Below are 27,025 nucleotides of genomic sequence, written 5' to 3' on the forward strand. Positions count from 1 at the left end.
AGACCCTTGCTAGAGGCTGGTCAGTTCTTTTGAGCAGCTGGTTAAGTCCACACCCCTAACCACCTCCCTTATTGGGCTCTCACACTCCAGGCCACTATCCACCTACCCTAACGGGCAAGGTACCGTTCAACTAGGTGTGGCCCCTATTCCTTAAAACCTACTGAAATTATTCAAAGTAGCTATTCTATGCCGCTTACCCTGCCTCATCCATTCCTTCCCGCAGAAACCATGATAAAGGTTCTTGCCCAAAGATCTCCTGCTTCGTTCTCCCCTGGGAACTGTGAGTATAGTAAACTGTAAAAACTTGGCAGTTTCTCTTGATCTGCATCACCAAAGCTCATCTCAAGGTACTATGGTTACAATGCTCATGCTGTGGACTTTTTTTTGTCTTGTTGGCCATTTGTGTATCTTTTTGTGAAGTATCTGTTCGCCACTTTTGCCCATTCTTTTGTTTTTAATTTTCATCCTATTAAGTTGTATGAGTTCTTTACCTATGCTGGATAGAAGTCCTTTCTTTTGTATATATGTATTGCAAATATTTTTCTAGTCTGTGACTTCATTTTTATTATCTTCGTAGCATCTTTTAACGAGTTTTGTTCTATCGAGGTTCAATTTTTTGAAGGTTAGAGCTTTCTTCTACTCGAAGGATGTGAAGAGATTCTCTTATATTTTATTCTAGAAGCTTTATAGTTTATATCTACGAGCCACCTAAATTTAATTTTTGTGTATGACGTGAGGTATAGGTTGAAGTTAATTTTCCCCTCCCCATATTTATTCAGTTGTTCCAGAATTTGTTTAAAGAACTTTCCTTTCCCTCATTGAACTGCCTTTGAATTAAAAAAAAAAAAAATCAAATGACTATAAAAGTGTAAGTCTATTTCTTGGTTCTCTATTATGTTCCATTTATCTATTTGTTTACCATTGTACCAATACCACAGTTTCCATGATCCTAGCTGCACAGAAAATCCTGAGTTCGGTAGTGTAAATCCCCCAGCTTTGTTCTTTTAAAATATTGTCTAAGCTATTCTAAGTCCTTTGCATTTCCACGTGTTTTACAATCAACTTAGCAATTTTCTACAAATGCCTGTTGTGATTTTTATTAGATTCCATTGACTGTATAGGTCGATTTGGGGAGAAGTGACTTCTAAACACTACTGGGTCTTCTCATTCACGCTAATGGCGTATCTTTCTACTTATTTAGGTATTCTCTAGCTTCTCACAACAAACACTGTGTCATTTTTCAGGTAGTGATCTGGCATGCGTTTTGCTAAATTTATTCCTGGGTATTTTATGTTCTTTATACATATAACTGTTTTCTTTAGAATTTCATTTTGTTTGCTGTGACATAAAAATTCAATTTGAGGGAGTATATTGTCCTTGAAACTATAAATCCTTCCCACAAAGAAAACTCCAGGCTCCGATAGTTTCAATGGAAATTTGACTCAAGATTTAAAAAATATAAATTTTATAATATCTCTATCAGAAACTAGAGAAAGAAACACTTCCCATCTTATTTTATGTCAACACTAATACAAAAACCTGAGAGAGATATCATAAGAAAAAAATTACAGATCAATATCAATAATAAACATATACACAAAAATCTCCAAAAATAATTAGCAAATAAAACTCATCAATATACATATACAGGATAATAACATCGTGACCAAGTAAGACATAACCCAGGCATGCCAGGCTGGTATAACATTCTAAAATTAAAGTAATTCACACATTAAAGGAGAGAAGCCAAAAGATCATGTCAATAGTTGCTTCTTATGTAGTGGACAAAATTCAACACCGGCCCTCTCAATATGATATTTGTGGAAAATGAGCAGCTAACATAACACTTTATGATAAAATACTGACTGTCTTTACCCTAAGCTCAGAAACAAGGTCTGCTCTAAGTGCTCGTATGCGGCACTGTCCTCGCCCGTGCAATAAGGCAAAGAAATAAAAATTTAAAAAGGAACTGTCTTTGCAGATGTCTTGATTGTGTTTAAAGAAATTTCTATAAAAAATAAACTCTTCTAGAACTAATGTTGAAAATTCAAGAAGTTAATAAGTACAAATCAATATACCAATAAATTCGAGGAGAAAAATATGATTATACCAATAGTAACAAAATGACTTTGGACAAAATTCACATCCCTACCAAACAAAACAGGGATCCCCTGGTCCACTACATATATTGCAGGAAATTATTTAAAGGCAACAAAGAGAATATTCGAATAAAGAGTGAATATTATAGTAAATGATTAAATGTTATAAAATTTTCCATTGAATTTTGAGAAATCGATGCCTGTATTACCATAATATTCAACCTTGTTTTGAAGAGCCTAGCTATTGCAATAAGAAGCAATAAATTAAATATTGGAAAATAAATAAAACTTTATTTCTAGGTTAGACAATGTATAACCTAGAAATCTGTCTCATAAAAATAAAGCTAGTGTTCAGGAGATAGATAACCAGCGCTATATTTAATGTTGCATTGATATAGCCAATGAAGTATGCAGAATGACATTCAAGTCAATTAGAAGAAAAAAGAACAAAAATAATGGAGAAAGTCAAGAAAAGTCAAAGTAAACAAATGATGATTGGTTGAGAAACATTTTTGAAAAGATGCTCAACTGAGATTGAAATATATTAAAATATCTAGAGTGAGGCTATAGGAATACTCGATTTGAGTATTGACAGGAATCTACGAGAACAATGTGACAATATCCGATAGAACTGGAAGTGTATATGACCATGGACTGATCTAGTGATACCTGACATTAACTGAAAGAATATACACTGTATGAGCAGTGTTACCTTCACATGCACAGTTAAAAAAATTCCAGCTCACATAAACCAATGGTCACAGATGAGGATATTCACTGAAGTATATCTGAGATAATGAAAAACTCTTGAAACCTAAACACTAAACAAAGAGAGGTTTAAATACATTATGGTATATTCATATAAAAAAACTGGGCCAAATGGGTTTTTAATTTTGTAAAGTATCAGTCCCACACTCAGAGGGCAAGCAACTGCTTGCAGAGGAAGACGTGAGTGGCAGAGAAATACCCATGCATGGTTTTCTTCAATGCCACCAGGCCTCTGCCATGTTATCTGAATAGTCCACCCTTAGGTCACTCTTTTTTAGGGTCACAGCATTTCCAGTGTGGGTTCACATCCCAGAGATATTGGGTATTGTGAATGGGTCTTCCTGGGATAAACAAAGTTATGCAAATTATCTTTAGGATTCTTAAATCTTTTCAGAGCCTAATAATAAGCATTTTTTTTTTCCCTTAGAAGAGATTGAGTATTCAAAACTTCATAAGCCTGTGTGACTGGAGAACATTTTTCAAGTACCATCAAATACTGTTTTCCCAGAGACATTCTTTCAGATATGTTGGATTAAGGCACTGGTAGCAATCTGTAGTATTAGGGATTATGGAATTATTAGTTTCCTTGGGTGCGAAGTCATACAAATAGGAGGCAGCCTTTATTCTTAGGAATTGCATAATTATGTTCAGACACGTGAAATTCATGTCTATAATTTATATTCAAATATTATAGCAAAAAATGTATAAAAAATATATAAGCAAACCAAAGATGACAATATATTAACAATCACTGAATCTAGAAAGGGCATACCAGGGTTCACAGCACTATTTAAAATTTTTTTCTAAATGAACATTGGTCTTTTGGTTGTTAGTTTCTAATTTATTATGAATTTGGGGCAGAAAAAGCAGACTGTACCTTGTCTGTTTTTTGGATTATGAAAAGAAAAAGCATCACAGTTCTCCCTGATTCTTCCAAAGCTTTACTTACATAAACTTCACACTCATCGACTCTAGAGATATCTTTCTCACATTAGTTTTCAGAGATTAGCTCTGATTTTAGAAATAAAAATTTATTTTACTGAAATTTATCCACAATTATCTCAATTGAAATAAGGAGTGAAAAGTAACATAAGGCTTTTACAAATTCCTTACACTCAGGGTTTTCCTCTCGCACATATTTACTAATAATATCACTAATGATGAAAATAATTATATTTATTGAGCAAATACCCTTCTAAAGGTTTTGTTTCTTTATTTCATCCTCACAAAAGTACTATTAGGTAAATACTATTATCACCATTTTACAACTGAGGCACAGAGAGGACAAGTGTTTTGCCAGATACCACAGGCAGAGGTGGATTCAGAAGTGCGGTGCAGATATGCTGTGGTTCAAGTCTTTTCCCAAGTTCGTCACATCGACAGAAGTACTTTCTGTTACAGTGCTTTACAAAGTGTGGTCCATGTACCTATGCTGGTGCACAGCGTGTTGCTTCTTGTCTGCACTGAGTTAAATTACAGACACCGAGAGCAAGCATTTAGAAATCTCTACAACGATTTGACAGAACTAATTTGTCCATTATATTCAATCAATAATTAAAAAAAAAAAACGGGGCTTTCATTATGTACATCTGTTTTCCTTTCGGTTTCATTTTTTAAAAATTTTATTGCATTTTATAATTGTTCAACAAAGTCTTTTTTGGGGGCGGTGAGGGAAGCCCTTCACCTGGGGCTGGTGTCAATCTACTAAAGTTTAAGCAAGACTTTTCAACTCTTTATATCAATATATAAAAAACTATTTCTGTTAAGTTTCGAGCATGAAACAAGAGGGATTCCCACACATTGCCTAACAAGTAAGACGATTTTTATGAGTTCTCAGCTGTTTAAAAAATGGCATTTTTCTAAAGGCCATTGTACCCTCCTTACATTATGCATAGCGTTTCCTCACTAATATGATTTCTCTGATGTAAAGTGAGCTGATCACTACGAATAAAGGCTTTTCCACATTCTTTACACTTGTAGGGTTTCTCACCAGTATGAATTCTGTGATGTCGAGTCAGTTCCGAATTAACGCTAAAGGCCTTCCCACATTCTTTACATTTATAGGGTTTTTCACCGGTATGAAATGTGTGATGTCGAGTAAGTTCTGCCTGAAGTCGGAAGGCTTTCCCACATTCTTTACATCCATAAGGTTTCTCACCAGTATGAAGTCTAAAATGTTGAGTAAGATGATACCGACGACTAAAGGTCTTTCCGCATTCCTTACATTCATACGGAACCTCACCAGTGTGAAGTCTTTGATGTAAGGTAAGCCGATAACTACAGATAAAAGCATTTCCACACTCATTACATATGTAGGGTCTCTCACCAGTATGGATTCTGTGATGTTGAGTGAGATGATAGTGACGACTAAAGGTCTTCCCACATTCCTTACATTCGTAGGGTTTCTCGCCAGTATGAATTCTGTGATGTTGAGAAAGGTGATTGCTACGAATAAAGGCTTTCCCACATTCCTCACATTTATAGGGTTTTTCTCCAGTATGAACTCTGTGATGTTGAGTAAGTTCTGTTTGAAAGCGAAAGGCCTTTCCGCATTCTTTACATTTATAGGGCTTTTCGCCAGTATGAATTTTATAATGTTGAGTAAGATTGTAGCGACGACTAAAAATCTTCCCACATTCCTTACATTCATAGCTATGCTTGTTGGTGTGAATTCGCTGGTGTGTAACGAGTTGATTTCTACGAATAAAGGCCTTCCCACATTCCTTACATTCATAGGGCTTCTCGCAAGTATGAATTCTGTGATGCCGAGTAAGTTCTGCTTGAAGACGAAAGGCCTTCCCGCATTCTTGACACCCATAGGGTTTCTCACCAGTATGGATTCTCTGATGTTGAGTAAGATGATAGCGACTGCTAAAAGTTTTCCCACATTCCTTACATTCATAGGGAATCTCGCCTGTATGAGCTCTCAGATGTAAAGTAAGTTGATAGCCACAAATAAAGGCTTTTCCACATTCCTTACACTCATAGGGTTTCTCACCGGTGTGAATTCTCTGATGCCGAGTCAGTTCTGTTTGGAGACGAAAGGCTTTCCCACATTCTCTGCACTCATAGGGTTTCTCGCCAGTATGAATTCTCTGATGTCGAGTGAGTTCTGCGTGAAAACTAAAGGACTTACTGCATTCTTTACATTCATAGGGCTTCTCACCAGTATGAATTTTCTGATGTTGAACAAGGTATGAGCCGTGACTAAAGGCCTTCCCACATTCATTACATTTATAGGGTTTGACACCAGTATGGATTTTCTGATGTTGACTAATATGTCGTTGAACCCTAAAGGTCTTTCCACAAATCTTACATTCATAAGGCCTCTCACCAGTGTGAATTCTTTGATGTTCTGTAAGCTGATAATGAAGTCTAAAGGCCTTCCCACATTCCTTACAGTCATAGGGTCTCTCCCCAGCATGAATTGTCTGATGTACTCTGAGGTCTCTAACACGACTGAAGGCCTTGCCGCATTCCTTACACCCATAGGGTTTCACACCAGAATGTATTCTCTGATGTTCGGTTAGGTGGTAATGAAGTCTAAAGTTCTTCCCACAGTCGTTACATTCATAGGGTCTCTCCCCAGCATGAATTGTCTGATGTACTCTAAGGTCTCCCACACGACAAAAAGCCTTCCCACATTCCTGACACTCATAGGGTCTCTCGCCAGTATGAATTCTTAGGTGTTGAATAAGTTTTGATTGTTGTCTAAAAGCTTTCCTACATTCCTTACATTCATATGATTTCTCTGTAGCATGAGTTTTCTGATGTAGAGGAAGAGATGTACGTTTTGGGATTATCGTTTCACTAACGCAGCCCATCTGATGTCCTGCTTGTCTCTCAAATTCATGGTTACACTGCAAATCGTGTCTGAAAACTGTGTCTTCGTGGATGAAGGATTTATTCTTTTCTGTCTGCAATTGAGATAAATGTGTTTCACAAATCTCCTTTTCTGGAAATAACTTCTTGGTGACGTACTTAGATTCTGAATCTGAGAAAAAAAGCAAAAAGAAAACAAATGCTGTAATGTGATTTTTCTGTGCCAGGAGTGGGACGTGGAGTTGCATTTCATAGTAGAAATAAAAAAATAAACTAAAAATAACATACATAAGAAGTAAAGATTTAGAGTGGGGTCAGCAAACCTTTTCTGTTAAGGGCCAGCTAGTAAAAATTTTCGGCTTCGAGAGTGACGTCAGAAACGTGGCAGAGTGAGAGACGTCCCCAGATCTCTCCCCTTGAAACAACAATAAGCCGAACATCTAAAACTCAACAAAAAACACCCAAACTGCACACCAGCACGTCTGAGCGTGGGATCTGCACATAAGAGCTACCACAGGAATGAGTGGACCTTGGAAATCAAGAAGTCAACAGAACACCCGATTATCTCAACCCAAGAAGGCCTTCTCCAAGACATACTGTATTAAAATTATCAAAGATTAAAAAAAAAAAAAAATCGACGACAAAGAAGGAATTCTCAAGGCAGCCAGGGAAAAGAAGACGGTAACCTATAAAGGAAACTCCATTAGATTATCATCGGACTTCTCAGCACAAACCTTACAAACCAGAAAGGAGTAGAATCAAATACTCAAACTATTAAATGAAAGGAACTACCAGCCTAGAATAATGTATCCAGCAAACCTCTATGAAAGAGAAATAAAGACCTTTCCAGACACACAAAAATTCAGGGAATTCTCCACTACGAGGCCTGCACTACAGGAAATACTGAAAGGGATCAACTCACCTAAAATAAAATGAAAGAAAAAAAAAATGTAACTATGAGTAAGGCAAATAGCAGGCTGATAGAAACAGAGAACAGGGCATTATAAGCTTAAACAATAAGAAGAGATTTGCTATAGCAAGATAGTAATAAATGTTCAGCATACATAGGGACAATTTGAGACAGCAATGACTGAAAAAAGAAGGATTCAAAGACCTAAATTCACAAAGGGGAATGGAGATAAGGCACGTGCAGAAGAAAATGGATGGCTGTGTGTGTGTGTGTGTGTGTGTGTGTGTGTGTGTATATAAGTTCCCATATATATATAAGTTATATATATATAGTTACATACATTATATGTAGTTATACCCTGCTGTAACTATTCTTTACATGATGAGTGTGGTAACCATGCATGACAGATTCAGGCTTGTTATATAACATAAAACAAGGAGGGACCAGAGAAAAAACCCACAAAAGAGCAACTAAAAAAAAACACAGAGAAAAACAAGGGACAAAGGAAACAATGGAAACACTCTCAAAGAAACTAGCAAAAGCAAAGATAAAATGGCTATAAGAAGACCTCATATTTCAATAATCACCCTAAATGTAAATGGATTGAACTCACCAATAGAAAGGTGCAGAGTTGCAGACTGGATCAAAAAACAAATCCCAACTATATGCTGCCTCCAAGAGACACATCTCAGCTCCAAAGACAAATAGAGACTCAAAGTGAAAGGTGAGAAAATGACATTTCAAGCAAATGGCATTCAGAGAAAAGCAGGAGTAGTGGTACTAATATCAGACAAATAGACTTCGAAATAAAAAAGGTAAAGTAAGATACTGAGGAACACTTCATAATGATAAAGGGAATCACTTTATCTTCTTAACATCTTAATAACACTTCTTAATATCTATGTTCCCAATCAGGGAGCCCTGAAATATGTAAAGCAATTACCGACAGAACTAAAGGGAGAAACAGACCAATACACTATCATAGTAGGGGACCTAAATACCCCCCTGTCGGATATGGACAGATCATCCAAACAGAAAATCAATAAGGAAATAACATCCTTAAATGACACATTAGACAAACTGGACATAATTGACATTTACAGAGCCTTTCATCCCAAAACAGCTGCTTATACATTCTTCTCTAGTGCACATGGAACATTCTCAAGAATCGACCACATACTGGGACACAGAGATAGCCCCAACAAATATGAGAGGGTTGAAATCATACCAACCATATTCTCGGATCATAATGCTTTGAAGCTAGAGATCAACTGCAAAAAGAAATCAGGAAGAACCACAAACACATGGAGATTAAATTACATGCTACTGAAGAATAACTGAGTCAGAGAAGAGATAAAAAGAGATCAAGAGATACATAGAAACGAATGATAATGATAGTGCAATATATCAAAACTATCGGGACACAACAAAAGTGGTCATAAGAGGAAAGTTCATATAATCACAGGCCTATCTCCAAAAATAAGAACGAGCCCAAATAAACAACGTAACGCTTCATCTTTAAAAACTAGAAAAGGAAGAACAAAAGAAGCCTAAAATCAGCAGAAGGAAAGAATCAAAATTAAAGCAAAATTAAATAAAATTGAGAACAACAACAACAAAAAAATAGGAAAAATATGCAACAAAAAGCTGATTCTTTGAGAAGGTTAATAAAATTGACAAACCCATGGCTAGACTCACTAAAGAAAAAAGAGAAAGGACACAAATAAACAAAATCAGAGATGAAAGAGGAGAAATTACGACAGACACTGCAGAAATACAAAGGATCATCCAAGAATACTATGAAAAAGTATATAACACCAAATTTAATTATCTAGAAGAATCTGTAGCGTGAGTTTTCTGATGTAGAGGAAGAGATGTACGGAAGAAATAGACCAGAACTTAGAAAAATACAACCTTCCTAGAATGAATCAAGAAGAACTGGAAAATCTAAATAGACCGATCAGCAGTATGGAAATTGAAACAATCATCAAAAACCTACCAAAAGTAAAACTCCAGGACCAGATGGCTTCGCCAGTGAATTCTACCAAACATTCAAAGAAGATTTAATACCCATTCTCCTCAAACTCTTCCAAAAAATCACAGAGGAGGCAATACTTCCTAACTCATTTTATGAGGCCAATATTACCCTGATACCAAAACCCAGTAAAGATAACACAAAAAAAGAAAACTACAGACCAACATCTCTCATGAACACAGATGCAAAAATCCTAAATAAGATACTAGCGAACCGAATACAGCAACATATTAAAAAGATTAAACACCAAGATCAAGCTGGCTTCATCCCAGAGGCAGAGGGATGTCACTTCATCATTAGAGTATAGGAACGCTATGGATTTTCGAATGTTGATTTTCAACATACACAAATCGATTGTGATAAACCATATAAACAAATTAAAAAATAAGAATCATATGATTATATCAATAGATGCAGAAAAAGCCTTCGACAAGATACAGCATCTATTTATGATCAAAACACTTAACAAAATCGATATAGAAGGAAAGTACCTTAACATAGTAAAAGCCATATATGACAAACCCTCAGCCAACATCATACTTAATGGTGAAAAACTAAAAACCTTCCCTCTAAGATCAGGAACAAGGCAAGGCTGTCCACTATTGCTACTGTTATTCAATATAATATTGGAGGTCCTAGCGAGTGCAATCAGGCAAGAGAAAGATATAAAAGGCATCCAAATAGGAAACGAAGAAGTCAAACTGTCACTATTTGCAGATGACATGATTCTCTACATTGAAAACCCTAAGGACTCCACAAGAACACTACTAGAAACAATAAGCAAATACAGTAAAGTCTCTGGATACAAAATCAACATTCGAAAATCCATAGCGTTCCTATACTCTAATGATGAAGTGACAGAAGAAGAAGTGGAAAAAATAATTCCTTTTGCAATTGCAACAAAAAGAATAAAATACCTAGGAATAAATTTAATGAAACACGTGAAGGACCTATATAATGAAAACTACAGGACCCTATTAAAAGAAATCACAGAAAATACAAAGAAATGGAAAGATATTCCATGTTCCTGGGTTGGAAGAATCGACACAGTTAACATGACCATATTGTCTAAAGCATTATACAGATTTAATGCAATCCCCATCAAAATCCCATCACCCTTTTTTAAAGAAATAGAGCAAAAAATCATCAGATTTGTCGGGAGGCACAAAAGACCCCAAATTGCCAAAGCAATCCTGAGAAAAAAGAACGAGGCTGGAGGCATCACTCTGTCTGACTTCAAATTATACTACAAAGCAATAATAATCAAAATGGCATGGTATTGGCAGAAAAATAGACACGCAGACCAGTGGAACAGAATCAAGAGTCCAGAAATAAACCCATGTTTATATGGGCAAATAATTTTCGATAAAACAAAAACAAAAACATACAGTAGAGAAAAGAAAGCCTCTTCAATAAATGGTGCTGGGAAAATTGGAAAGCCTCCTGCAAAAGAATGAAACTAGACTCTTGTCTATCACCACACACCAAAATTAACTCAAAATGGATTAAGGACCTGAATATAAGACCTGAAACAATAAAATACATAGAAGAAAACATAGGAACTAAACTCAAAGACCTTGGACTTAAAGAAGATTTTATGAATTTGACCTCAAAAGCAAGGGAAGTAAAAACAAAAATAAATGAAAAGGACTATATCAAAGTAAAAAGCTTCTGCACAGCAAAAGAAACCATCAACTAGGTAAAAAGACAACCATCCGAATGGGGAAATATATTTGCAAACAACACCTCTGAGAAGGGCCTAATATCCAAATTATACAAAGAACTCATACAACTCGATAACAACAAAAAAACAAATGATCCAATCAAAAAATGGGCAGAGGATATGAAAAGACACTTCTTCCTAAAGGACATACAAATGGCCAACTAATATATGAAAAGATGCTCAACATCGCTAGCTATTAGGTAAATGCAAATCAAAACCACAATGAGATACCATCTCGCACCTGTTACAATAGCTATAATCAACATGACAAGTAATGACAAATGTTGGAAAAGTTGCGGAGAAAAAGGAAGCCTCATACACTGCTGGTGGGACTGCAAAGTGGTACAGCCACTATGAAAAACAGTATGGAGGTTCCTCACAAAACTAATAATTGATCTACCACATAATCCAGCAATCCCTCTACTGGGTATTTACTCCAAAGACTTGAAAACTCATATCCGAAAAGATATTTGCACACCGATGTTCATAGCAGCATTATTCACGATGGCCAGGACATAGAAGCAACCGAAGTGTCCTAGAGAGACGATTGGCTAAAGAAGTTGTGGTACATATATACAATGGAACATTACTAAACCATAAGAGATGAAATACTGCCATTTGCAGCAACATGGATGGACCCAAGATAATTATGCTAAGCGAAATAACTCAGACAGAAAAAGTTGTAAACCACATGATATCACTTATATGTGGAATATAAACCTAAAAGCAACAAATGAACATGACAAACGAACAGAGACTCATGCACATGGACAATAGGCTAGTAATTACTAGAGGATAGTGGGGTAGAGGTAGGGGAGAATTAGACGGGATAAAACGGGGTCAAATATGTGGTGACAGAAAGAAATCTAACTATGGGAGGTGAACACACAAAGTAAATATATACATATATATATGCCTTACTGTCAAAATGTTCAGCTGAAACTTACCGGATTTCGTTAACCAATGTCACCATAAAAAGTAAATAAATAAATTAAATTAAAATGTTAGGCTTCGTAGGGCATATGGCCCCTGTTATAGCACAAAGATAGCTACAGGAATACAGACGACATGTAATTGAATGAGTGTGGCTGTGTTGTAATAACACTTTACGGGAAAAATGTCATTTTTATAACTCATCATTCTCAAATTCCCTATGGTTACCTTGTACACGGATGCATCTCCACCACTGTTTACACTCCACCCTGTGCATGGCAATCGTTGCTTTTCTTTGTCCCAATCCCAGTTAAAGTACTGAGATGTTTATTTATAAGCACCGGCTGAGTTTTCTTATTACTAATTCACCCCACAAATGCTCAAACTCATTTCTATTCAATAATTATACCGCAGGTCCCGGCTAGTAGATTTAGGCAAGGAAAATAATCTAAGGATTAGAAAGGAAGATCATAAAAGTCATTATTTCCAGATAGTCGGTTAAACATTGGCTTCCAGAAAGAGAAGTCCAAGTCCTAACTCCCAGGACCTACGAACATGACCTCATTTGGAAAAAGAGTCTGCAGGTGTAATCAAGTGAAGGATCTTGAGATGAGATTATTCTGGATTTGGCCCCAAATACAATGACAGGTACAAGAGTGACGTAGAGGCGGATGAGACACCAGACGCAACAGGGAAGGTGATGTGGAGACGGAGGTAGAGACCGGAGTGACGCAGCTACATGCCAGGGAGCTTGGAGGATCGCCAGCGACCACCATTCTTGTTAGAAATGGCTGGATTCAACTGGCTAAAATTTTGTTCACGATTTCTGCATCTGTATTTATGAAGGATATTGATTTGTAGGTCTCTTTTCTCATAACGCTTTTGTCTGGTTTGGTTTTAAAGTAATGCTGGCCTTGGAGAATGAGTTGGAAAATATTTCTTCCTCTTCAAGAGTCTGTATATAATTGGTAAAGAGATGTAAAATTCTAAAACTATAAGAATTCTCAAAGAAAACATAGGAGAAAAGCGTTGTAACCCTGGGTTTGGCAAAGATTTCTTAAACATGATATTGAAAGCATAATCCATAAAAGGAAAAGTCATACACTGGACTTAATCAAACGAAGAACCTCTGCTGTTCAAGACACTGTTAACAGAATGGAAAGACAAGCCACATAATGGGAGAAAATATTTGCAGATCATACGTCTGATAAAGGACTTGTATCCAAAACACAAAGAATTCTCAAAACTCAATAATAAGAAACCTAACAACTCGATTAAAAAGGAAGCAAAAGAGTCTAATAAACACTTCATCAAAGATATGTGAATGAGAAATTCAGCAATGAAAAGCTGTTCAGCATCATCAGGAGGCATTAGAGAAATGAAAATTAAAGCCACAATATGATACCACTGCATTACTTTCGGAGGATATGTTTACTATATTGATTAAGAGTTCCACAACATACATATGTCAGCTTATCAAACTGTACAGTTTTAATTTTTTCAGTTAGTTGTATGACAATTATACATCAATGAAACTGTTTTAAAAAGTTCAGAACTTGACACTTAAAATGGATACAGTTCAGTGGTTACCAGAGGGGATGGGAAGAGGGAGGCTGGGGAAGGTAGACGGAGGGAAAAGATTTAAATCATTTCTTCAATTAAATTAATTAATTTAAAAAATAAAATAAAATGGATGCAATTTATATTATGTAAAGTATTTCCTGATACATATAATTAAGAAAATACGCCCGTCCCATGATGTGGCAATTCCACTTCTATATATTCCCAAGAGAAATGAAAACACAGGAACATACCAATAATTGTACAAGAATGTTCAGATCAGCTGCCATCATCGGGTTTGGGAACCAACACAGCTGACACTTGATCTCGGAATTTCTGCCTTTGCCGTTTATTCTGCTGGGACTGCTCATCCTCAGCCTTCACTGGGCCTGACCCTTTACTTCACATCTCTGTTCACAGGTTATCACCACAGAGCGGCCTTTGTTGCTATGATCTAAATTAGCCCTACCGACCCTCCGACATTCCGTCTCCTTACCCTGGTTAATTTTCTTCGCGACACACATTACGACCTGATATTATCTTATCTGTTTACTTATTTACTGCATGTCTCCCTCACTACGACAGCAACGCGTCCCTGACAGCAGGAACCTACATCAATGGTGTCTAGACTAGCACAGTGCCTGGTTTTGAGTAAACAGGAAATAGGAAGCAAAAGATTCTAATAAACACTTCATCAAAGACATATGAATGAGAAATTAGGCAATGGAGAACTGCACGGAAGTCTAACTATAAAAGAGGACTTGGAAACAGGTAAAATGGTTGTCAACAGCGAAGAGAGAGAGCAGTCCCCTTTGAAATGGGGGGTGGGGGGAGGGGAGGGAAATAGAAGAGAAACGGGGAGCATGGGAAACGAGGTACAAATGAATTTCCTTTGGTAGCTCATGTTGAGAGGATCTGAATGTCTTCCCAGGTCCCAGGCCTTTTCTCCACAGGTCCTGAGACTTTGAAGGGAGCCTTCCGAACACCACTTCAGGGGCGCGGCGCTCCCAGAGCCAGGGTGCTATGACTTGGGATGGCATTTCCCTGCCTGCCTGGCCATCACTCACCTGCGTGCCAGATTCTTGTTCCTTCCGTCACAAACATCCAGGGCTCTTTCTCTTGCTCCAATAAAGTAATCACATCTGGCTTAGGAATGGAATGTCCTGCTCGCAAGAAGATAAGCCACATGATGTAGGACAAACAATTTGGACTTGGTTATATTTATATTAACCTGTAGGTCAAAATGGTACTTGATACAATGAAAATGGCCACTAAAGGATATTGACACTTAAATGGACCCATGAACATAGGACTAGAACAACCAGACAGGAGAGGGAAAAGGGCTGCTCTGCTGTTAAAGGCACATGGAAAAGGGCTGGGAACAGACTCTGGAGCCTTACAGCCTTGGGTTCGAATCCTCTGCCACCTACCAGCTCTGCGACCTTGAAAAGTTGCTTACCTTCCATGTGTTGTACATTTATTTATCAGGTGCAAAATAGGGCTAATATAACAACTTCATAGGGCCGTTAAGAGAATTAAATGAATTAACTGTGTAAAGACTTAAAAGGATACCTAATATATAATAGTATTTTTGTTGCTATTTTATTAAAAGAAAAATACTGTTTCCTAAAAGGCTTCCAGGATCTTCTTCAGATCATCTTTCAACGGAAATTGCAAAATTCATAGACTTTCAAACACAAAGTAGATTAAGAAGACTACGTCTCTTCTGGGAAGGGAAATGTTTGCTTGAATTTTAAATGGATATTGTTAACCCAACCCACTGTATATAAACCATAGAGGCTCTTTTGATGATCAAAGAAAACCAGAACCCTGAGACAAGCTGATTTCTTTGCAGGTGGGCCAGACAACAGAGCAGTTACAGGAATTCTGATCGTACACATAATATGAAATCTGGCTTGTCTGAAAATGTTGTAGAAACCAGTCTGGGCACCATGGCAGAAAACAGGCAACAGCACGAAGAGCCAGAGGGAGGAGTGAAGGTCACTGAGGGGTGGGGAAGATGAAGGCGCTTATTAGCGCAAGTGCCCATTTCCAACCCAGTGATGCTCAAACTATTTCCTTCCAAATAGGGGGAAGATAGTCAGTTGGTTTTTTTCAAAAAGAGCTCTGAAATTCAACAACGGAGAAAACTGATATTTCGGAAAACAGATCGTTTAGTCGCGTGCAGTCAGCCTCACCCAGGGAGAGCAGGGTCCTGTAGTTCTCCGCCATGACGTCCCGGTACAAGGCCCTCTGGGCGGGGTCCAGGCACGCCCACTCCTCCTGGGAGAATTCTACGGCCACGTCCCTGAACGCCAGGGACACCTGAAATGACAGATCCGTGTATTATAAACATTGTTTGAAATGTATTTTTAAGATGGAAACTACTTTTCAGTAAAGAGGCAACGAAGCAAACAAGTAAATTGGAGTTCGAGCCTGTGGCATGTGGGGTAAAATAAGGAAATTAGTACTTCTAAAGTAGAGTAGTGATATGCTTTTAAAGAAAACTGCTGCTACGAATACGGTGTCCTGTATGTAGCGGGATAACATAATTATCCAAGGGTCTAGGGATGAATAAAATAATCAAGGCTTCCCAGTGAAATAAAATCATGTAAATAAGCACCTTGCCTATCATGTGCTTGCATTTTAAATTTTGAATAAACGTGAGTTCCATTCTCTCCTCCCTTCACGGAATAAAAAAAACAAGAAGTAATGAACTGTTTTTCCTGAAAAGTACTCTAAAATCTGTCATCTTAGAAAACAGGACTCGATTTACATTTGATTTCATTGAAACTCAGGCTCATCATTATGCAAGATAACATCAGAAGTATTTTCCTTGTAACAAACGACAAAGTTTTTAGTTAAATTATTTGTTGGCTGGCTAATCATTGATTTCGTGGATATATCACACTAATCCTTCTTTCGTATTTAGGCATTCAGGTTGGACAAAATGTCTAAGGTCTTCCCCAATCCCATGAGGCTACTTTCAAATTAGGGATCTGGAGGCGCTTCCTACTGGCTCCCGCCGCCATGTCCAGGGACACCTGCCGCGGTCCTGAGTGAGAGGATGCTGATGCAGGATGATCCACGATGACACTGATGCCACTGGAGACCAGCACGACCTCCTCAACCACGAAGTTGACCTCTGTCCTGTTGTTCATTCTGCCAGGGCCCCCTGGCTAGATGCCTGAGATCTCCACATGCAGGCCTCAACCCCACTCCTCTCAAGGAATAAGACCTCAGCACGTGCAGAACGCGCAACACTAAATTCCATCTTATCAACCTGCAAAACTCGGGCCTGTGGAGTCTAACAGGACCATCACCTCTGCGTCATGAAATCTTGGCTCTAACGAGGAAAGTTCAAATATTTCCCTCAAGTGACTTCACCCTTCACTGCTCCGTCAACGCCCCGTCTGAGCACAGAGGTTATAAATAGGTGAACGCAGGCAAATGAGGACACGAGGAACAACCGGGGAGCAGGTCCAGCATCAGAAGCCCCGGGATAATAAAAATAACCTCGCGAATTAATAAAAATAACCTCACAAAATAAAAATAACCTCACGATGATAAAAATAACCTCACAAAAAACCACAATATTTCAAGGAGGGGAAATGTGAACTTACCTGGGCCATGGTTTAGAACCTCTCAGTCCTCTTTGGGCCTCGTCCACTGCAGAAGCAGAGTCCAGAGAAGCCAGGGCTGGAGAAGGAACAAAAGGCTTTGAGACCAGGCGCGTCTCAGAAATCCCCGATGATTTAAGACGATCCTGTTTTGCCTTCTTTCTACTTCCATCTCTACAATGCCCCACACGCAAAGCAGGAGACAGGACAGAGAGTTTGGATGAAGCCAAACCTCCCCCATGCCACGGGGTACCACCTGCTCAAGTGCGGAGACAGAGCAGACCAGGCACGCCAGCAGAAGGGTCTCTGGTCCACCCCAGTTTCTGACGATGTTGATCTGTAACTGAGACCAAATCGTCGAGCCCTGCCGCGAGCAGATCCTCTTCCATCCACGTCCACCTTCTATAGCTGAGAGGGGGCTGCCCCATCCAAACCTGAATGTCTGTCATGGCTCAAGTATCTAGACTCGGCAGACATACAGGCAGAAAACAGGAGGCAGTTTCCTACTGCAGAATGCACTTCCCATGTGGAGTCCTGCCCCAGCCAGAACTACAGCCTCCAGAATCCTCTGGGCTCTGTTTCCAACCAACTTCTATTTCCTAATCAGGATCATTTACATGCTTTCCTGCAGGAATTCACTTACTACTCTCATCTCTCAATACCAAGGCTGTGGAGGTGTGAATTCACGCCCACGGTCACAGGTGACAACACCACCAACAGATGAGGTAACAGAGGCTCAAAGTTCCTCGCTCACATTCAGTTAGGAAGAGGCAAAGCTGTTTTGAATGCACGTTTCTGTAAATATAAAACCAATTCTCTTTCAACTCTGGATTTTTCCTCTGTACTACAGGATTTCTTCTTTTAGTGAACTTGAGCACAGGTAATTCACTAAAAAAAAAACCACGCCATCCACCAAAGTTATTAAATTAAAGACACTCATTAAAGAAATAAGAAAGTACTAGTGTAAAGTTATGAGACTGGCAGACTTAAAAGACTGACGGTATGCCATCCGAGTGGGGGCGTGGGGCAATGGAGATTTTGTAGGTGCTATAGATTTGTGCGACCTTTAAATCGAGCATGTACAAGTATGTAAAAGAATTTAACCACACAAACCTACTTCTAGGACTGTGTCCAAAGGAAATGACTGTAACTCTGCTTTAAGATGTAGGCAGGGGTCCCTCTCAGTGCCTTTCCTCTGTCTCTCACCGTCCCCCTCTCTCTGCCTGAGAGGAGACCACGCTCGTCTGTGGAGTGTTACCCCTTCTCTAATAAACTTTCCTTTTGACGCTAACTTTGGCGTGTGTGCTTAATTCTTTCTTCACTCTCCGCCAAAGGACCCTCTTCTCTCAGACAGGGCTTGGTCTCCCCTCCACTCGGGGAAATTTGCCCTGTCTTGCATCATCTTTTCTAGTGACCACTAAGGGACCAAAGGACATAAACTCGTCCCACCCAAGTTCCCCATGGCTCCTCCCCTCTGAAAGTGGCTGGGATTCATTTCCCTACGTGCAGATCAGTTGGCCTTGGGCAAATTGTCGAGGCCTATTTCTCGGGGGCAGTGAGAGACTTGTTCTCTAACCGGGCAGGATTCCTCCGGGCCTGTCTGCTTTTCCTTCCTTTAACTTCCCTGACTCGGCGTCACCATCGGAACTGCAGAGAAGACCTGCTGAGGGACCCCGTGCAAACTCCAAACTCCAAATTAAAAGACTGTGCAGTACCTTTTGGTCACAATAGGACGGGCTGCAAGGCTTCCTGCCACTTCTACATGCTGGACCGGCCTCACCTTCTCTGCCTCCGGGGCTCTGAGGGACTACGGGCCTCTCTCAGCTTTGATAAAGTTACAGAAGACAGATCTTCATCCCTCAACATCCCTTTAGGAATAAGGGAATAAAATCTTGAGGGGAGCATAATGTAGGAAGGAGGCAAAAGAATTAAAATGTTAACCAAGCCACATTCAGAGACTGCCATGTGCTGACCAGCCCTGCAGCCAGGCCCGGACACCTGCGAACACAGGGAGATGTGTGCTGGGGCTGCCGACAGCCCATGCCCCACAGCTGTGAAGGGAAAATGAGAACCAAGTCATTCCCTGTGGCTAAAACCACTAGGAACCTATGGATTAAAGGCTGGGAACTGCCAGCGGGCCTTTCACACTATATATTCTTACTTTTTCACGCTATATACTCTTCCCCTTCCTCACTGTATGTTCATATCAAAGGAAATGGGCTGACAAAGTCTTTAAACTGTAACTCACAGGAACTGAAGAATGATATAAACTGAATTCCCTGTACACTCAGGGTCCCTCTCAGTGCCTTTACCCTGTCTCTCTCACTGTCCTGGTCCCTCTCTATTGTCTCTGTCCGAATCTCTCTCAGGCTCTCTCACTCTCTGCCTCTGAAAGGAGACCATGCTCTGTCTGTGGAGTTATCCCTTTTCTAACAAATTTTCCTTTTGACTCTAAAAAGAAAGATGTATGCAGTGTCCAGCACTCTGAGCCCAGCAATAGCTGACTGGTTAATTATAGATCCTCTATGTAATGGAATCTTATATAAATATTAAGTAGATATTAAGTACCATACTAATTGGAGAAAATATTTAAAAGATGTGGAAAATATTTAAGATAGACTATAAATAGAAAAATCAGACTGAAAACCAGAATATACAATACGATTACATTTGTAAAACACACACACATACATACACACATATATACAAAGAATGAAAGAGGGAAAAATCAAGACAGAAAAAAGTTTAGAAAGTGATATAGCCATATGTGAAAACTGCTACCCTGCATGGCGTGTTTTTGATGTTATTTTTGCTTAAGTATAATCCATAACTTTTAAAAGCAATTTAAAATATATACATACCTAGAGGAGAAAAAAAATGGTGTAGATGATAGAGACCATCCCTCTGGCGACCAAATCAAAGTTGTGACGGAAACAAGGAGCAGCAGCGAGGGAAACTGCCTGGGATCTAGATGAACAAGCCATACAACTAGAAAGAAATCTGAGAAATCACCCTGCAAAAGCAGAAGGTAGGACAGGGTGAGGATGCGGGGCTGCCTGGTCTTGAACGGCTGAGACAGAGGCTGCCGCAGACGCCTCTTAAAGGGGCCGCATCTGCGAGTGGACTCTCCCGGTGATGGACCTACTCGCTCTGAGCACCAGTGCTGGTTCCGTTGCGCAGGGGGCCCGAGGGACTCACAGGGGGACACCGAGTTGTCAGAGTGAGGGTCTAGGTAAGATACTCTCTGTACAGAAGTGCTGGAGGTATCCATTGTTCCTCTGTTGAGTCTTACCCCCTCCCAGTGCGTGGACTCAGTGCCGCCATAGCAGCAGAGACATCATCAAACTGGGTAACAGAGGTCACTCAGTCCAGAGGATTCCCTGAAACCCCTCCTCCCGCAACTCGGGCCCCACCCAAGCTACATCCAGGTGTGTTTTCGCTTAGTCAGGTGCTCCTTGCTGAGCAGCTCCTAGGCTTACACTCATGGCAACTTTGGTTTCTGGTGTGGCTTTTTGAAGCAACTATAAGCACAGCATCTGTGGATTGCTTGCTGAATCTTAACAGGTGGCCCCGGAGGGGCACAGGCTGGGGCTAAATTTGGCCTGCAGCTGAACCTTTCTCGGGACTGTGCCACTGGACACCTACCACACAGAGACACACTAATAAGACCAGGTGTCTTAAGAGCTTTGCTTAGTACAGAGAAACAGACACAGAAAGGCAGCCAAAAAGGGAAGACAAAGAAGCAGAAACCATATGAAAGAACAAAACAGAGATCCAGAAATAACGGAGTCAAGCAATCTAACAGATGCAGAGTTCAAAACACTAGTTATAAAGATGCTCAATGAACTTATGCGAAGTGTAGATGAATTCAGTGAGAACTTTAACAAAGAGATAAAGAATAAAAATGGAAATGGAAATTATAAAAGGGAACCAGTCAGAAATGAAGAATACATTATCTGAGATGAGAAATATAGTAAATGGAATAAACAAAGTGAATAAAGAAGAGGATCGAATGACCTATACAGAGGATGGGAAAGCCAAGGACACTCACTCAGAATGGCAAGAAAGAAGTAACCAAGAATATAATAATAATTTAAGGAGTCTATGGGACAAAATTAAGTGTGACAACATCCATGTCATAGGGCTACCTGAAGAGGGAAAACAAGAAGTCAAATATATATTTGAAGAAATAAGGATGGGAAACTTCCCTACCCTGGTGAAGGAAATAGACATACAACCCCAGGAAGCTCAGAGAGTCCCCATAAAAAATGAACCCAAAGAGGCCCACACCAAGACACATCATAATTAAAATGCCAAAGGTTAAATACAAAGAGAGAATCTTAAAAGCAGCAAGAGAAAAGCAGTTAGTTACCTATAAGGGAGCACCCATAAGACTGGCAGCTGATTTCTCAAAAGAAACTATGCAAGACACAAGAGCTTGGCACAAAATATTCCATGTGATGAAAACCTGGGATCTGCAACCAAGAATACTTTATCCAGCAAAGCTATCATGTAGAGTTGAAGGACAAATAAAGAGCTTCCCAGACAAAAATAAGCTAAAGGAATCCATCAACACCAAGCCAGTAATACAGGAAATGTTGGAGGGACTTCTTTAAGAAGAAAAAACATGTATCAGAAACATGAATAAAGAATGGCAATAACTACATTCCTATCAACGAGTACCTCAAAATGGAAAAGAATTAAGTGCTCCAACCAAAAGACAGAGTATCTGATAGATAAGAAAACAAGACTCTTACATACGCTGCCTACAAGAGATTAAAAGACACACACAGAGTAAAAGGAAGGGGACGGGAAAAGACATGGCCTTGATGGACCTAGAGGTTACTGCGCTGAATGAAATGTGTCAGATAGAGAAAGACAAATATCGCATGATTTCAGGTATATGTGAAATCTAAAGAACAAAATCAACAACAACAACAAAAGCAGAAATAAACTCATAGATACAGAGAATATTTTGAGGGCTATTAGATGGGAGGGGGGAAGGAGATGGCAAAAAAAAGGCAAAGGGTTTAAGATAGTTGCAGAATAGACATGGAGATGTAGAGCGTAGCATGAGGAAGATGGTTAATAATGTAATAAATATGTAAGGAGGAAGAGGGGTACTAGATTTAGTGGGGTGATCGTTTTATGAGTTACGTGGATCTCTGATCACTATGCTATACAACTGAACTGATATATTATTGTATGCCAACTATTACTGAAAAAAAAACCTCATCGAATTGTACAATGTAAATACAAGCAACTAATTATCTATTATATTTCAATAAAGATGGAAAAATGTATAAAATATACACATACATAAGCATACATATGTATTTATTTTGATAAGAGAAAGCTTTCCCTTTTTAAAACAATTCTCTTGAACTTGGGGAAAAAGCTGAAGACAATCTGAAAACAGCTGTTAAATTTTTACTGAATGTCTTTTTTTTCCTTTAGCTCCTCATGTGTGACCAACACTCTGATTTTTTATATATGTCCATGTATATGAATGTACTGCAATGTCTTGTATGTATACAAGCTGGTGTTAATGAGGCTTCCTTTCATGTACTCCTGACAGATGTATTCCTGACTTCATTTTGCACTGAAACTATCCTTTCAGCCTCGATATCCTACAAACTGCTGCTGAATAATCTTTTCCTATTAGTCCCACTTTAAATCTAACATTATTAGAATAAAAACTGTAAAATACTAAGTTGTGCTATCTGATATGATAGCCTATAACCACATATGGCTATTTAAATCAATTTTAAATTAAGTAAAATTAAATAAACTTGAAAGTTCGATCCGTCGGTGGCACTAGCCACATTTCAAGTGTTCAACAGCCTCATGTGGCTAGTAGCTACCATACTGGAGAACGTGGATACAGAACAGATCCATTATCACAGAACAGCGCTGGCAGGGAGCATACAGCATAAAATCCATACGTCACTATGGAGTTCCCCTGACTTCAGAATAATTTGATAGAAACCTGACAGAGGTATAGCTAGAGAAGTAATATCTCCTTCCTATGAACCCTTAAGGCACGTGTATTTCTCTAGTGGCTTTTATTACTTTTGATCTAACACTTATTCCATCTACTCTGATCTTATACTATTTGCTGTATCTTACAGGAAACTTAAGAGTAGTAACTATGTTTTTAGCACTTGTATTCCTGTAATTACTGTCATAAAGTCCAGCATACTCTAAGCCCTTATGTCTGATATTTGACAAAAATGTCATTTTTATGCAGTTTTTCTTAGGAAATAGCTTTAAAAGCACATTAAGATATATGCATAATATGTTTACCATATAACAACTTAGAATAACCAAATATTGTAAATATAAATAGCCACAGGAGGCCACAGGCTAAATAAATCATGGTCAGTTACGATGGCGCACCAAAGCCTTAGAAATACTGATCACACCGATCCGTATTTATTGTTGAAGAAATTCATATGAATTACTGACTGATACTGGCAAATTAAAGAAGTATGTAAAACGATGGAAGGATTATGTCATTAATAACACAGACTTTATCATCAGACTTTCCGAATGTGAATTTTAGTCTGACAGTTTCTAACTTTTCAGTTAGTTTATTGATAGTGTAAGGATAAGAATAGCACCTATCTCATACACTTGTTATGAAGACTGAGACATTATATATACCATTTAAGGACATATAATTACTTAATAAAAGTTACATAGTATTATTAAAAGGTATTACACATCTTTTATTCTACTGTTATTAAACAAAGTTTTCTGTTTCTGTTTTTATAGTAAAATTTGAATCTCATGCCCGCTCTTTTCTTTATAATGACATTTAAAATATTTTAGAGCCAAGCCTTGGAAATTAAATTATTTTTAACTAACAACATGAGCAAAACAGATTCTCAGAAAGCTAACAAAAGAACTTCCTCCTGCCCCACAGCTATCAAAAGAGACATAAAACTAAAAAAGAGAATCTAACAAGGCATTAAATGGAGAACTTTAATAAACAGTTCAATCTTATTCTCCTGTTCTATGTAAAGATTTACATGAATATTTATAGTTATTACCATCTTATTCTGATTTCTACTATTATAAATCTGTCCTACAAAATATTATTTGCATAATGGAGCTTTAAAAGATACTTGGACAGGACAGGGTATGGTTATGCCCTGTGAAAGCAACTTTCAAAATCTAAAAAACACATAATCCTGAAGGGCTATCTTTTTTTTTTTAAGGTGAGGCAACCCTGGGTTGTTGACCTCACAGGTTGCAAAGCCCTTGCCAGTTTACAATTCCTTATTTTTTATTTTTTACGCCTACAGCACTCGGTCTTTCTAGGAGGTCTCCCATTCAAGGACTAACCAGGCCCAACCCTGCCTAGCTTCCGAGATCAGACGGGATCCGGCTTGTTCAGGGTGGCGTGGCCATAGCTGAAGGGCTATCTTATTTGATAAATTGTGCCATAACAATTACTCTTGATTTACATAACCTAAAAAGGTGTAAATACCTGAAAGTTTTATCAAACTAGAGGAGTTTACTGGCATCTTCCTCGTCTTCTTATATTCACTGAGGTATAAGAAACCTGTTTAGGTAGAATCACTTTTTCTAAATAGGAGTTGGACAGTCTCTTGTCATTTGAATGTTCAATTAATACAATTTATATTCTGCAGAAACACACATGCACAGGTGCACAGAAAAATCTTGCTAAAACATACCTGCCCAAAATATTAATACTACTTTAACTTTCTTCTTTATAAGTCCTTCATGTAGTATAACTGAATAACTGATTTTTTTTTTGCAAAAAAGAGCATTAATTCCATAATAAGTGTATAGTAAATCTCTATCCAATTTTAAAATACTTTAAAAGCTTGGATGCATATCGATTCGACTTGTGTGGGAACAGTAAGGAAACCAATGTGACTAATAAATAAAGCCTACCAATTCTTGAACAATTTTCTCCAAAACAAAGAGATGTTTTGACTGACAAGAGTCTCCTCTGAATGAACATAAGTCAGGTGAGGGGCATCTGCAGACTAAATAAGAAAATTTGGGCAAGACAGACAGAACAGTGTTTGGTTATCTGTCTACTTCTCCACTGAATAATCAATGGAAATATCACTTGAAATTTGGGTATAACTCTTGTAAAACGTCTCTGAATCCTAATATTAGTAAATGAGATTCACGGAAAATTTAAAGTTTGGATATCGTTCATCACTATGAATATTACTTTACTCGTGTACTTTTTTTCCTATGACAAACTCTATTAACATAAATCTCAACCCGCTGATTTCTTGGAAAAAATCCCTCCCCACCATGACACGGATTTCCATGCTCAGACTTCCAATCACATTCCTGCTCCCAAAAGCATTAAAAAGCAGATAACCATGTCACTTACTCACTGACACAAGTCAAACTATCTCGGATCTTGCCTTAGTTTTAAACTGAGATGTTGATGTGATTCAACCTAAACGCTAACCTCAATAAAACAAAGCTTTAACTTTAGACTCCAGGATATGCAATTTTTATTATAAAAAGTGAGCGCAGAGGAATGAATGATTTGAAAAACGAGGAGGGGGCATTTGAGGGCCAATGATGAGAGGGATCCTTCTGCACCGCCCATCATTCACTGGGAAGAAAGACCTAGGTCACTGGATATGTCAGAAAATAAAAGCAAGTGTTTCCAATTCCTAAAAACAAAAATGCAAGTATGAACAAAGAGGAACTACAAACTCACTTGATCTGAACTTTCAGATGTGCAACAATTCTTCCCTCCTCAGGAGCCTTTTTTTGGAGAATGGCAGGGCTGCGGAGGAAGGAACTTTGCGAAACACAAGGCCTTCTTAGAGCCCAGGGCCAAATCTCCTCTGGTCTCACACATATAACCGGGTGGGAGACGGAGGCTGGCATCTGCCCTTGAATGCACAGCAGATTCCTGGGATCAGAGGTTTGGGAATGCGGTGGTTCCGAAAAACGTAGCAGCACTCACGGCGCCTCCAAGTAGGGACATTCCCATCATTTAGTCCCAGAAGTCTGTCTCAGAGACACTTCTAGCTCTAAAAGTCCCATCTCAAGCCCAGGATTGTGCCTTCTTGCTGGAAACCTTCATCCTAGGACTGAATACAGTATTGACTTTCCTCTTGCGGACACTGCTCTGTGCAGACAAGTGGGGACTGTGAGGGGAGGGAGGGAAAAGCACCAGGATCGGCCTCACAACCGCACCCACCGTCACAAAATCCCAACCGGGACCTGACAGGCAGGAGCGCCTGTCACACTGAATCAATCACACGATCCCCCTCTGCTCCTCACGCACGCACAGGCCTGAGGCTCCTGGCACCATGCGCCCCTTGCGCGCTCCGGGGCGTCTTGGGCGGCAGCCCCTTCCCCACTCCTACTCCTACGAGTCCCGCTTCGTCTCACCTAGCGCCGACTTCTTCCCTGACTGCAACTAACTCACCCGCGGTGCCTGAACCTCCTAGATCGCACTGTAGACCGCCATCAGGGTCGTAGCGAGCACCGCCGCTGGGGTTTCTGGGAAATGTAGTCCACAGCCCGAAGCCGGTGGGCGCG

The 27,025-nt window shown here is 39.0% G+C and overlaps 1 protein-coding gene across 9 annotated transcripts; it reads right to left on the reverse strand.

Moving 5' to 3' along the window:
* Window positions 1-1,424: 1,424 nt before the first annotated feature.
* On the reverse strand, window positions 1,425-27,006 carry ZNF546 (zinc finger protein 546). Of its 9 annotated transcripts, none has more exons than XM_039854056.1 (6): window positions 26,913-27,006; window positions 26,193-26,609; window positions 17,474-17,549; window positions 16,049-16,175; window positions 14,918-15,013; window positions 1,425-6,861 (listed from the first exon to the last, which is right to left on the reverse strand). In XM_039854056.1, the coding sequence occupies exons 3-6, from the start codon at window positions 17,480-17,482 to the stop codon at window positions 4,748-4,750; spliced, it is 2,346 nt and encodes a 781-aa protein (XP_039709990.1). In that variant the 5' UTR covers window positions 17,483-17,549; window positions 26,193-26,609; window positions 26,913-27,006; the 3' UTR covers window positions 1,425-4,747. The 9 variants fall into 9 exon arrangements, with proteins under 9 accessions (XP_039709990.1, XP_039709989.1, XP_039709992.1 ...); XM_039854055.1 differs by adding an exon at window positions 18,114-18,358 and having other exon boundaries at window positions 26,193-26,984; XM_039854058.1 differs by having other exon boundaries at window positions 26,193-26,571; window positions 26,913-26,963.
* Between the last annotated feature and the right edge of the window lie 19 nt (window positions 27,007-27,025).

Source organism: Pteropus medius, unplaced genomic scaffold (assembly GCF_902729225.1).
Source record: "Pteropus medius unplaced genomic scaffold, Ma_sr-lr_union100, whole genome shotgun sequence".
Classification (NCBI taxonomy): domain Eukaryota; kingdom Metazoa; phylum Chordata; class Mammalia; order Chiroptera; family Pteropodidae; genus Pteropus; species Pteropus medius.

Bases quoted from the DNA above. Each gene is read 5' to 3' on its own strand.
- ZNF546 (XM_039854056.1), bottom strand. The intron at 15,014-16,048 runs GTGAGGCTGACT...TCTTGCGAGCAG, and splicing joins CAGGACCCTGCTCTCCCTGG to GACATTCCATTCCTAAGCCA. The intron at 6,862-14,917 runs GTGAGTGATGGC...TTTTTTTCTCAG, and splicing joins AACAAGAATCTGGCACGCAG to ATTCAGAATCTAAGTACGTC.